The following is a 13,473-nucleotide window of genomic DNA, read 5'->3' as shown; positions in this document are numbered from 1 at the left end:
CCTTGATACTTCAGGCACTCTCCTATGTCCTCACGATGCTCTCCCACTGTTCATCAAGCAGACGACGGACCTGTCGACTAGCCTGTCATCTTTTTTCACCTTACGAACACGTGTTAAGCCGCTCAGTTAAAGTTCATTTAAACAACCAGAACAAAGGAATAAGCGAAACGACTAATTCTCAAGTAACATAAAACATTATTTCTAATATGCTGACTGTTAGCAAATGATAACAGACATGTCGAGAAAAAAGATATCAAGCATGAGCCTTTTAGGCGAATGCTGATATCGTTTGTGAGACATGTCTGTTATCATTTGCTAACAGTCAGCATATTAGAAATAACGGTTTTATTACCGTTTAAATCGACCAAAAGAAATTTCGAAGCGACCCCGCGAATTAGACGGAACAGCCGCAATAGGAACTTGAGCGCTCCTACCTGATTATGCCTGTCAGTCAAAGAATTCTCGTGACCTGGGTCAGCCAATCAGAGTAACACACCTGACGTGATGAATATTCACAGGTCTAATGCGTTTGACACACAACAATCTCACAAGATAAACCATGTTGAACATGCGTTTCGGTTGCTTAGCTTTTTTTTGTTGAACAGAGAGCGACAGATTTAGAACCGACTCCAGACGGATGGGAAATGACGTAGGCCTAAAGATACATTTGACGTAAAGCGAGTGACACAATTTCACTTGATTTTTCCGAACTTAGATAATTTAGATTTCAAGTGAGCGGGTCCCATTGCACACTCAGAGGATGGGCGGTGCCTTGCTGTTCCGTAAAGCACCCACCGACAAAACTCGCTTTTCGGTATTTTTTACATAAAGAGAGTATTATCTGACAGCATTTGAAGTGTCATTCTTTAGAATAAACCACGCTGATATTGTTGATTTAAATTGTTATTGTGTCTTGTTAATTTTTAGCTTAATAAACAAAAAGGGTCCCTGCCTGAACGTTATAGGGGAAGGGTCCCTAATATGGACCACTTTTTGTTTCATGCTGATAACTAGCTTGTTTTCGTGCAAAGAAGTTTCATTTTGTGTTTGGTAGTCCTTCTTTCTTGGTGAACCGTTAGGCCTAATTAGAGTAAAATAGCTTTGATACACATTCAGCAAAAATTAAATACAGAAAAAATCACAAAGGGTCCATGTTATGGGGCGGGGATATAGCTCAGTTGGTAGCGCGCTGGATTTGTATTCAGTTGGCCGCTGTCAGCGTGAGTTCGATCCCAGGTTCGGCGGAAATTTATTTCACAGAGTCAACTTTGTGTGCAGACTCTCTTCGGTGTCCGAACCTCCCCCCGTGTACACTACATTGGGTGTGCACGTTAAAGATCCCACGATTGACAAAAGGGTCTTTCCTGGCAAAATTGCTTAGGCACAGTTAATAATTGTCTACCTATACCCGTGTGACTTGGAATAATAGGCCGTGAAAGGTAAATATGCGCCGAAATGGCTGCAATCTTCTGGCCGTATAAAATTTCATCTCACACGGCATCACTGCAGAGCGCCTAGAACTGTACCCACGGAATATGCGCGATATAAGACTCATTGATTGATTGATTGATTGATTGATATTAGGAGCCTGGGCGCCTAATATGGACCAGTGAAGCGGCCTTCACGAATCACTGTAAAAAGCCCCCTATATTTCAAAATAACATGATACAACTTAGTGTACAAGTCAGCCTAATCAAAATATGCTCTAGATTTATCTGTTTCGAGTTGATGAGAGCATTATTTGAAGCACACCAGGAAACTAAAGAAGCTTATCAAAAACAGAGTGAAAATAAGTGAAATTATCAACTTCCACGAAAAGAAGACTTTTCGTTGCATTTTTTTTTAAATCTTGAGGGCTAGTTATAGGTTATTACCAGCAAGCTTCTTAATGAATTAATGAAAATAGCCTTTAGCTTATATTTTCTTCGATTTGTTGAAGGTGGTCCATATTAGGGGACTCGCACATACTTTGAGATGTTGCTATTATTTTTTGTTTGCAGTAGAAACTCGGGGTCAACACTGCTAAAATGTAACAAATACGGTTTTAGCTGTCATATATAGCCATTTCTGTTTGATAAAAGCTTTGGCTGTAGACAGAAACGAGTCCGTTTTAGGCGGCAAATTTAGAGTGAACGCTGCCAAAAGTGAAAAAAGAGAAAAAGCCTAACGGTTTTGAGATTTGTGTTTCTGCAACTGTTTTGACATGTGCAAGTTATCCAAAGAGGGTGAATACAGCGAATAAAACTTTTTTGAGCGCTCTAGCGCCGTTAGTTGGTGGTGGTCCATATTAGGAGCCGGTCCATATTAGGAGCCCTTCCCCTAACATTTAGAGGGTCACCTAGAATCCGCCCTGATTGGTCAAAAAGCCATATGGGGCACAGTATGTTCTTTTTACTGATTTTTCCAAAGTTACGTCATTTGAACCCAACTCGCTTTCAGTTCTTGTACGTAATGCTCATAGCTGCAATCTCCAAGCACAATGAGGACTCAGAGCGCAGTTCCTGGGGTCAAACCGAAACAGTCAACATATTGTGCGACTTTGGGGAACAGTTGTGTATCTACATCCAACGGGATATAGTGCTCGTTACTGTGAAAACACACTTTATTCGCTTAGATCAAAGACTCGTTGTACATCCAGTTGGAAAATATGCTTTTTACTCTGACAACACACTTCATTTTCTTGAACCGAAGCACTCAACATAATAATAAAGATTGATAATACAACAATGTTCTACTCACATCCGGCAGGGTACAGTCCGACACTGGAGAAACAGAAGCTATCGCACGTGCTGGGCACGTACCACTGCGCCACGTAGCCTGTGACGTCACAGTTCTGGTTGTTCCACAAGCCGGGAAGAGGACTGCCGCTGTTGCAGTCGTAGCAGTTGAACGGGGCTGTTGAAAGAAAGAAAATGAATATTCTTTCAGGATTTTGCTATATAAACAAAAAATAAAAAAAAACAAAGTTACGACGAGAATACTGCAACCGTTCCATAATTAAGAAAAAGAAGAAAAAAGAAAGGTTCGTTTTTGGAGCGTTTAATTAAAGTTATTAGGTTATTAATTAGAATGTTTGATGACAGACAAAAGGAAACAGAGCGGTCCTCGTGAAAGACGGACATACAAATGATAATTAGACAATCAAGAGCACAATTCCTCAGCTCAGTAACATTGAAACACTTTTTTTTTAATTTAAAAAAAAGCAACGTTTAAACGCTTAAATATTCTTAGGCTAAAATGTCAACCATCGGGAAGATCAATATCTCTGAAGGCGGTCCTTAATTGAGCCCCAAGTCTTTTTACCGAAAACTCAGTGCTGAAGCTTCGTGCGGCCGCTATCGCGAAGTCATTTTACCGAAAACTCAGTGCTGAAGCTTCGTGCGGCCGCTATCGCGAAGTCATTTTACCGAAAACTCAGTGCTGAAGCTTCGTGCGGCCGCTATCGCGAAGTCATTTTACCGTAAACTCAGTGCTGAAGCTTCGTGCGGCCAGCTTCGCGAAGTCTTATTACCGTAAACTCAGTGCTGAAGCTTCGTGCGGCCAGCTTCGCCAAGTATACTACGCGTAGTCCACTTCGCCCAGTCTTAAAGCTGAACTTACGCTGAGGCAGAGCAGTAGTGGTAGAAGTAGTGGCAGACGTGGTTTCACCAGTACTGCTTGCCGGGGCGCTGTTGGCAGTCACGACATCAACAGTGATGGGGGCAGCCTCGGTGGGGTCGACAGCGTCGACAGTGACACCAGCAGGGACGCCGACAACACTGAACCCCCCGATCGCTTCCGGTTGCTGTTGTTGTTGGACAAGCTGTGGTGTGGGTGGGAGGGTGCTGGCACTGCTCAGGCCCATGGCTGTGGAGAACAAAACATCAAGGGTAAGGGATCGCCAAGAAAAGTACATGTAAACAGATGTGCTGTCGCATTTCAAAAAGAAGAAGGAAGTGAAGGAGGGGCAGAGCACACACATTAAATATAGCAGCAGTAAGAACATTTTATTCATGACGAAGAAGGAGGCGGTTGCGGAGGAGGGACATTGAATAGACCATTGAAACGTTCACAACGATTCAACATCTTACCTGCTTACATGTGAACATTATACAACGATTCAACATCTTACCTGCTTAAATGTGAACACTATATAACGATTCAACATCTTACGTGCTTAAATGTGAACATTATACAACAATTCAACATCTTACGTGCTGAACACTGAATTTGTTTTTCTTCTGTTTTGGGGTTTTGGTTTGTTTTGCTTTTTAGGTGATGCTTTCTATAGAAAATATCAGGCTGTAGGCTTACTTTTGTATTTTCCGAAATATAAAACTCCACACCGTTCAGGCGAGAAAGGGATCAGATTGTTAGCAGAGTTTAACCACAGTAGCTTCAGAGACACCTACTTTAAGGTGAAGGGACAACGTGTCGGTTGGGTGTCAAGCGAAAAGTAGTTATGGTGTTTGGATATGAATAATGTTAATGTAACGTCATTTCAAATTTCTGTAAAGCATCAGCTAGTATATGATAACATCCAAAAACAAATTAGCATTCTAATGCTTGAATGATTAACTACATTCCCGACTATCTGTGACAGAATACTTTCTGACGTCTAGGATAATTATTCCTTGAGGCAAACGTTTCATATTTTAGTCAACAGTTGTCACATATTCTTGTATTTGATGACAGTTTTTTTGTTTAACATTTTTGTGCTACGAGAGAATCCCTCTCAATTTTAATGCTTGCTCAACTAGCAGTATCAGCAGTAGTAGCAAGGCAAAAAGAATACTCACCCAGAGCAACGAAGCAGATCGTAAACATCATAGACGCAGCCATAGTTTGTGTTGCTTGTAATTCCTCCTTGCACTTCCTGGGCAACACGATTGTGACTAAACGGTTACTTTGATTTCTCTTTCGATTGATGTAGGAAACAGAAGATGCGATTGTGAAAAGATTGCATTGTGTGGCCGTTATATAGCCACGCTCCCGGAACACAACTTGCGTACATTGTTTCATCCCACACCGACCTGACGGATGACTCATACAGTACAGGTGAGAGCAGTTGTATGGCCGGCTCACTGTGTCTACTGCGAGTTTTTTTTTCATGTGGATTTTATTTTGAATTCTCTTGAAGTTCCTTCTTCGCTCACACACACACATACACACACACATACACTGTCTACTGCATTTAGATAATATGCACACTGTCCATGTTTTAACATCATATTTGATCAGCAAGTGAAATGCTCATGAAAAAAAACCTTTCTGCACCGCTGAAATAGCATTTTTCCAGACAAATGTGCAGGACCGCAGAATTAGCTGCATACGCATAGTGAAAAGTTGATGAATGAAACTGAAAGGAAAGTGGGGGATGTGCAGGTGGGTGAAACCGAAAGGAAGGTGGGGGATGTGCAGGTGGGTGAGGGGGAGGGGTTTGTTTTACTCCGAGGTGTAACGGCTGACGTCTGTTGATTGAGATGATGGGCGGACCGTTTTCGGGGTTTTCACGCAATTGTAATTGTTAATGTCAATGTTAATGTAAAAGTGTGTGTGTGTGTGTGTGTGTGTGTGTGTGTGTGTGTGTGTCTGTCTGTCTGTCTGTCTCCCTGTCTGTCTCCCTGTCTGTCTCCCTGTCTGTCTCCCTGTCTGTCTCCCTGTCTGCCGTGTCTGTCTGTCTGTCTGTCTTTATGTCTCTCTGCCTCTCCATATCTCTCTCTCTCTCTCTCTCTCTCTCTCTCTCTCTCTCTCTCTGTCTCTCCATCTCTCTCTCTCTCTCTCTGTCTCTCCATCTCTCTTTCTCCATCTCTTTCTCTCGCTCTCTTTATATCTCTCTCTCGCTCTCTCTATCTCTCTCTCTCTCGCTCTCTCTAGTCATAGTTATACTGTAGTAAAATAGTTTAGTCCCTCTTTAGGGCGAGGGCCAGATGCAAAAAAGCATATCTATGCTTATTCTTGTCACCCTCGAAAAATAAAGATTTGTCATTGTCATTGTCATTGTCTCTATCTCGCTCTCTCTTTCTTTATATATATATATATATCTCTCTCTCTCTCTCGCTCTCTCTATCTCTCTCTCGCTCTCTCTCTCTTTCTCTCTCTCTCTCCATCTCTCTCTCTCGCTCTCTCTCTCTCTGTCTCTCCATCTCTTCCTCTCTCTCTCTCTCTCTCTCTCTGTCTCTCTCTCTCTGTCTCTCGCTCTCTCGCTCTCTCTATATCTCTCTCTATATATCTCTCTCTCTCTCTCTCGTTCTCTCTATCTCTCTCTCTCTATCTCTCTCTCTCTCTCTATCTCTCGCTCTCTCTCTCTTTCTCACTCTCTCTCTCTCTCTCTCTCTCTCTCTCTCTCTCTCTCTCTCTCTCTCTCTCTCTCTCTCTCTCTCTCTCTCTCTCTCTCTCTCTCTCTCTCTGACTCTGAGAGAGTTGAAGTTTTCTGAAGTTCTGACCTCCTGCTGAAGTTTTCTTACCTCCTTTTGTTGGTAAACTTTTTAATTTTTAATTTTTCAATTTTATCATCGTGTGTCTGTGCTCCCAAGGACAGATTATAAGAAAAGGCGTAGCCTTAAATCTTAATCCTTGTTAAATAAATAAAATAAATAAAGTTCAATTCTCTCTCTCTCTCTCTCCCTCTCTCTCTCTCTCTCTCTCTCTCTCTCTCTCTCTCTCTCTCTCTCTCTCTCTCTCTCTCCTCCTCTCTTGTTCTTCGTTTCATGTGTGTATTATAGTAGGGACTAGCTGTAAGAAAGGACCATATGGACCTAATGCTATCATCCCTCGGTAATAAAGTTTTCGAGTTCGAGTTCTCTCTCTCTCTCTCTCTCTCTCTCTCTCTCTCTCTCTCTCTCTCTCTCTCTCTCTCTCTCTCTCTCTGGGACTGAATGCTGCGTGCCGGGACCGAGCAGTCGCACAAAATTTGCTCCGCAAAACTTGCTAAGTTTTAGCGGAAGAAAGTTCCTAAGTGGATACTTTTTTATACTGACTTGCGTGGGAGCACTAAAGGAACATGAAGGTGCCAGATCTGAGTGCCAGAATGGCTTGTGGCGGATTTTATTGGACTTTTCTTTCCTACATGAGTCAAAGAAGCAAAAAGAGTAAAGAAAAGGCAGCCCAAAAACACTCGCTGCACGTGCACTGGCCAGTGAGTAGCGTTCGGACCACGATGCTGACGACATTGTTTATTGTTGTGGCAGTGTGTGACAGTACAGACTACAACTCACTCACTGTCTCCCCGTGCGTTGACAGTTTGCGGCGGTCGTGGCTCGAACTTGCAGTTATTCTGAGCATGAAAAGAAACGCAACACAGTCGAGCAAAGAACATGCGAGATATAAGCTTTGCATCAGCCCACAACAAGCAAGCATGCTTACACTTCCGCTGCTCACAATGAGTGCGTTTGTGTTCATTGCTGGATACTTGCTCTCCTGCGGCGATGTGGAGGCCAACCCTGGGCCAGCGAGGTCAGGGGAAGAGAGAAATACTTACCTCAGATACCTGGCCAACCACAACAACTACCCAGCTGTGTCGGGAGGGGCGGACCCATACCCGTGGGTGGTGCCAGCATCAACGCCCTCATACTATGGTGGTGTACAGCAACATAATCTCCACCAGCACAGTGCAGTGGAAGGGGGTCCGCTGGACCTAGCAACAATGCAGAGACTCTTTGACACACAGGAGAGAAAGTTTCAATCTCTGAACAGTGAACTGATGACCAAAATGGACAGCTCGTTCAGTGACGTCAGAAAGCAGATTCAGTCCATACAGTCAAAAGCAGACGACTTAGAACAAAACTACTTCTCTATGCTGCAGGAAACACGGGATACGCACGCTGCAGTTACAACCCTTGAAGAGAGACTTAACCAAACCGCTGCAGAACTAGACGACAAGATAGACAAGCTAGAAGCCTTTTCTAGACGTGACAATCTGAAGTTTTTCAACATAGCACAGTCCGCAGACGAAGACTACTATACGTGCGTCACCAAGGTGCTGGACGTTTTAAGAGATACTGTTCCAGAAAAACATTGGGACAGGACAGACATCGTGCGTGCCCATCGCCTTGGAAACAAAAAGCACGACAGCAACCCAGCAAGGCCACAACCAATGATTGCAAGATTTGCAAGATGGTCCGACAAATTAGAAGTGCTCACAACAGGCAGAGAAGCGCTTAGAAGGAAGAACATCACTGTAGCAGCTGACCTCACTACCAGACAACAGAACATCATCCAGGAGCATCGTGACAGAGGGCTGAAAGCTTACTACAGGGGCAACAAACTCGTTGTAGATGGCCCACTACAACAGCGGCATTACAACCGGAGTTCATCCTTTGGGAGAGGGAGACGAAATCTACACGAGCAGCAGCACAGCTCACGAAACGACTACAACAGAGACAGCGAGGGCGGTCAGCAGTGGAGACAAACTACAGGTCAGCGCTCACATAGCAGATCCCGCAGGGACTCTTACAACCGCCACAACACAGCTGAGGACTACAATCCCAAGAACACTAACCAAGCATGGTATGACAGGAGATCCTACCAAGAGTCGGATGAACACACGAATCGCTATGATACAGATGCAGTGCCGACACAGTACTCAACAGAGCAGCGCTATCAAAGCGGAATGTTTGGGGACTCCCACAGCCACCAGTACAATGCAGACCCTTACAACACCAACGACTGGAACCATGATTGGTATGACAGGAGCTCTTACCAAGATTGGGATGCCTACTCGCATCGCCAAGAGCCCGAGGCATGGAGGATCTCACAAAGCGCCCCCAACTCAAAGACTTACTCCGCAACATCACGCGAGAATACACGGTACCCAGAGACAGGAAAGGCCGACCTACGAACTACAGCACCTCGAGACTACCAGATGGAAGACGAGACCACAGCTAGAAAGACATACAGCAGCCCAGACGAAGACAGTCAGCCAGGAAACGCGCCAGCTACCAGTAATGGTACCGACAACACACACCAGGCAGCGGCCCAACAGCAGGAGACCAAGGTCAACCCAGACGACGCTTCAACGCACAGCCTAGAGATGCCGGCTGGTGGGGGGTCTACTGAGGAGGTCAACGGGGATACAGTGGAAGCAGGAGATCCGTCCGGATCAGCAGCCCTGGTGGAGACTCGTGGAGACGAGTCTGACGACGTACAGGAGGGAAACCTGCGAGCTTTAGAGCTCTCCATACAAGGCGCCACGGACACCACTGCACAAGCAACAGAGGTGTCACCCGCGACACAACACAATGCAGAGGAGAACGACGTCATCGCCGAGGTGCCTGACAAGCGCCCCCTCACTCGAGCACGAGCTCAGACTGTGAGGGAGGGAATGGACAAGCGTCAGATGACTCTTGCTGACTGTGGGGTCCACAGCACGACGCCAGTATCCACGGTTACCAATAGGGTCACAGACGAAGGCGAAGGCGCTAGATAGGATGTCGGCCGGGCCCCTGTTAATCAACTCCATTCGACTAAAACCGTAAGTTTCTTGACGTATAATCTTGAAGGTCTAAAACGCCTCTATGATCCAGATATAGGTTCATATCTATCAACATTTGATTTTGTACTACTCGTGGAAACTTTTTCAATAACTTTTCCGACTTTGATATTCCCGACTCATGAAGTATTTGTATCCCCAGGCATAAAACTGTCAGATAGTGTAACTGCACGCCTTTCCGGAGGAACTGCTCTGCTTGTCAGAAAAGAACTGTCCCGCTTTGTGACTAGAATAGAAACAGAATACGACAACATGATAATTCTAAAGTTGTCGAAGAGTCTCTTGGCCACAGACCAGGACGTGATCTTATTGGGTGTGTACGTGCCCCCAATCAATTCTGTGTATTACAGAGAAACGGACATTTCGAATGGCATAGCTGTCATTGAACATTGCATGATGGATATTATACAAGACTGTGGTGACCTCCCTTTTATATTAATTGGTGATTTAAATGCCAGAACAAGTTCGAGAAATGCGGTGCACAAAACACTTCTCGATGAGAATCTCGAAATTTTTTTGATACACGAGGATTACGTACAAAAAGACTGTGTGAAACGGAACTCAAAAGACAAAGAACTGAACGAATATGGTAAATGTTTACTCAGTGTCTGCGAACAGTTCGATCTGAAAATTTTGAACGGTGGCCAGGGTGACGAGCGTGGGAATTTCACATATATATCCACCTCGGGTTGTAGTGTGATTGACTATATTATTGTCTCCAGACTCCTCCTTGATTTGCACATCAGAGTGCACGTTGCGGAAAAAATTGAGTCAAAACATATGCCTGTCGAGTGCTACATTCAAATACAAAGTGAAATACATGAGTTGGATAGAAAACAACCAGGGACGTATAGAATTGACAAACTCGTTTGGTGCCCAGATAAAAGGGAAGAATTTATGGCATGTGTAATTTCTGAAGAGGTAAAACACTGTTTTATTGAAGCAGAAAGCAAAATAGACATGGATGTAAATGCCTCGATTAGAAAGTTTACAGAAGGACTGCTTATAGCTGGCGAATGCATGAAAAAAAGTATAACAATAGGAAAAGAACGTAAACAGGCATGGTTTGATTTTGAATGCAAAGAGAAGAGGCAAGCTGTAAGACATGACTTACGAAATGTCCACAACGGTAATTTAGACAAACTTGTGTACACACAAAACAGAAATGAGTACAACGAACTTAACAGATGCAAAAAAGTTGCCCACAGACAAGCAACAATTGAACTGTTGCAAAAAAGTGGCAAAGATCCTAAAACATTCTGGAGAACCATAAGGTCTTTATCAAGGAAAACAACTAATGCTAACACAATAGAAACTGAACAATGGTATGAACACTTTTACAATGTATTCAACACATTCACAGAAACGGACGCAAACAATACTACTGTTGACGAAGCACAAGAGGTAGTAGATGAAAATGAACTAGAGACTACCCAGATGCTGGAATATGACATAACAGAAACAGAGGTTTACGAAGCCATACGAGCATTAAAAAATGGTAAAGCTGCAGGACCAGATGGTGTTATTAGTGAGCTTTTCAAAAATTCAGCTTTTCATGTTGTACCATTCCTAGCCCGGTTCTTCAACAAACTGTTTACATCAGGTTCATATCCTGAAGACTGGTCTGAATCCATCATTCACCCTCTTCATAAAAAAGGGGATATTAACAATCCAGACAATTATAGAGGCATATCATTACTTAATATTTGCAGCAAACTATACAGCTTTATCATAAACAAAAGACTAACTAGCTGGGTAGAATCCAACAACCTATTAAATGAAAGTCAAGCTGGCTTTCGTAAAAAGTACAGTACGACCGATCATATTTTTACTCTATTTGCTATGGTACAAAGACAGTTACTGTCACACAAAAAGCTATACGTTGCTTTTATTGACTTCAAGAAGGCCTTCGACTCAGTAGACCGTACAAAGCTGTGGAAGGTGTTGCAAAGCAAAGGAATAAAAGGTAAAATGTACCAAGCCATACTTAGTATGTACAACGTTGTTAAAGCAAAAGTTAGGGCAGGAGCAGAGGTCACTGACCTTTTCATGTGTCCGAGAGGCCTAAAGCAGGGAGAAATAAATAGTCCAATTTTGTTCTCACTTTTCATTAACGAATTAGCGGACGAAATCAAGCGAAAAGGACGACACGGTATACAACTTATCCCAGATTTTATTGAGATATTGATTCTCATGTTCGCAGATGACGTTATTTTGATTTCCGACACTGTGTGTGGGTTACAGAACCAGATAAACGTGCTATACCAAACTGCTTGTAATCTTGGCTTGACTGTTAATTTAGAAAAATCTAACATAGTTATCTTCAGAAATGGTGGTCACATTGCAGCGATTGAAAAATGGATGTATGGCAATATCGAAATGGAAACTGTGAACATGTATAAATACTTAGGAATTTACTTTTCTACAAGGTTGACATTTTCTCACACGCTGAACGATTTAGCGCTGCGTGCAAGAAAGGGTGTGATTGGTATCTTTAAGGTACTGTGGACTCTAGGAGAAAGATCACCAAACATATTCTATAAACTATTCGACTCCCAGATCCAGCCCATGCTCAATTATGCGGCAGAAGTCTGGGGCCTTGATGCAGACCATTCACCTATCGAAAAGGTGCATCTGTTTGCCCTTAAGAGGTTTCTGAACACAAGCATGAAAACACCAAACACACTTGTGTATGGAGAAACTGGCAGACACCCGTTATTTGTCAACACGTTTGTTAAGTCCATACGATTTTGGTTGCGCATCCTGAAAATGCCTAGTCATCGATTGCCACAAAAAGCTTATAAAATGCTGCTTTATTTACACGAACAAAATAAAAGAACATGGGCGTCATCAGTTTGCTATGTGCTGTACAAATACGGCTTTGACCAAGTTTGGATTCAACAAGGCGTTGGAAATGAAAATGCGTTCATAACGGAATTCAAGAACAGACTAGTCACATTATACAAGCAAGAGTGGATAGAAACAGTACAAAGTAAAGAACGATTCCTTTTCTATAGCACTTTCAAGTCAGCCTTATCTATGTCTTCATACTTAAATGACCTGAAGCACGTCAAAGCAAGAAACTGCCTGATTAGGTTAAGACTTGGTGTCTCGCCACTCAAAGTACATCGATTACGACACACTCGGTCGTCAACTGCTGAAGATTACTTGTGTCCATTCTGCGCAAACGAGACCGAAGATGAAATTCACTTTGTTTTGAAATGTCCAAAATATGCTGGTATTCGCGAGTACTACATACCTGCAAAATATTACAACCGCCCATCAAGCTTTAAACTGGCGCTACTTCTAGCGACACCAAACAGATCAATATTACTTAGACTTGCAACCTTCATCATGAACGCGTTTAAAATACGCAGTGAGTGGGGACAGTGAATATGAGATATTGCACGATCTTGTTTTATGTGTATGCTATTTTTGCTGCTTTCTGTCGATTGCTTAAAAAACAGTAATAAAGTTTTGTCTTTTTTGAAAACGTTAATGTGATGCTATGTATCAGAGATGCAACGATTATGCATATAACTGCTTGCAGATTTGCGTGTGAAAGGGCATGTGAAGGTGATAGATGGAGTGATGAATAGATGGATGACGGATGAATGGTTGGACAGTCAGACGGTTGATTAGATGGATGGAGGACAGAGGGACACGAGATGGATAGAAGGATGGATGGCTGGCTGGCTGGATGGATGGATGGATGGATGGACAGAGAGACATGAGTGAAGTGCGACAGAGACTGGATTTTGTGCTGATGCTTACTGTCCTTTTCCAAACGTTTTGCTGTTGTAAATGCCTGTTTCCACAGTCGTCATGTCGACTGTCATTACGATGAGGATGATTTATTTTAGTATGATTAATATTACAATGATTATTTTTCATGAAGCATGAATGATGAAAATGTGTACACCCCGAATTGAAATGGGCCCAAGGCCCAATCAATAAACCATCCAGACTCCAGACTCCAGACTCTCTCTCTCTCTCTCTCTCTC

At 43.2% G+C, this 13,473-nt stretch overlaps 1 protein-coding gene and 1 long non-coding RNA gene across 2 annotated transcripts in view; one reads left to right on the top strand and one right to left on the bottom strand.

Moving 5' to 3' along the window:
• The window catches only part of LOC138949206 (uncharacterized), a 6,057-nt gene extending 1,050 nt beyond the window's left edge, over positions 1–5,007 (bottom strand). The window contains exons 1-3 of the mRNA XM_070320982.1: positions 4,779–5,007; positions 3,601–3,846; positions 2,740–2,895 (exon numbers count right to left, since the gene is read on the bottom strand). Of these exons, the coding sequence (XP_070177083.1) occupies positions 2,740–2,895; positions 3,601–3,846; positions 4,779–5,001 (625 nt within the window). The 5' untranslated portion in view covers positions 5,002–5,007. The remainder of the gene's footprint in view (positions 1–2,739; positions 2,896–3,600; positions 3,847–4,778) is intronic.
• The window catches only part of LOC138949211 (uncharacterized), a 152,267-nt gene that overhangs the window by 19,022 nt on the left and 119,772 nt on the right, over positions 1–13,473 (top strand). The gene's annotated exons all lie outside the window — the stretch shown is intronic.

Source organism: Littorina saxatilis, linkage group LG15 (assembly GCF_037325665.1).
Source record: "Littorina saxatilis isolate snail1 linkage group LG15, US_GU_Lsax_2.0, whole genome shotgun sequence".
NCBI classification, from domain to species: domain Eukaryota; kingdom Metazoa; phylum Mollusca; class Gastropoda; order Littorinimorpha; family Littorinidae; genus Littorina; species Littorina saxatilis.
The sequence above is the reverse complement of the archived record's forward strand: the minus strand, read 5'-3'. Positions and strand labels throughout refer to the sequence as shown.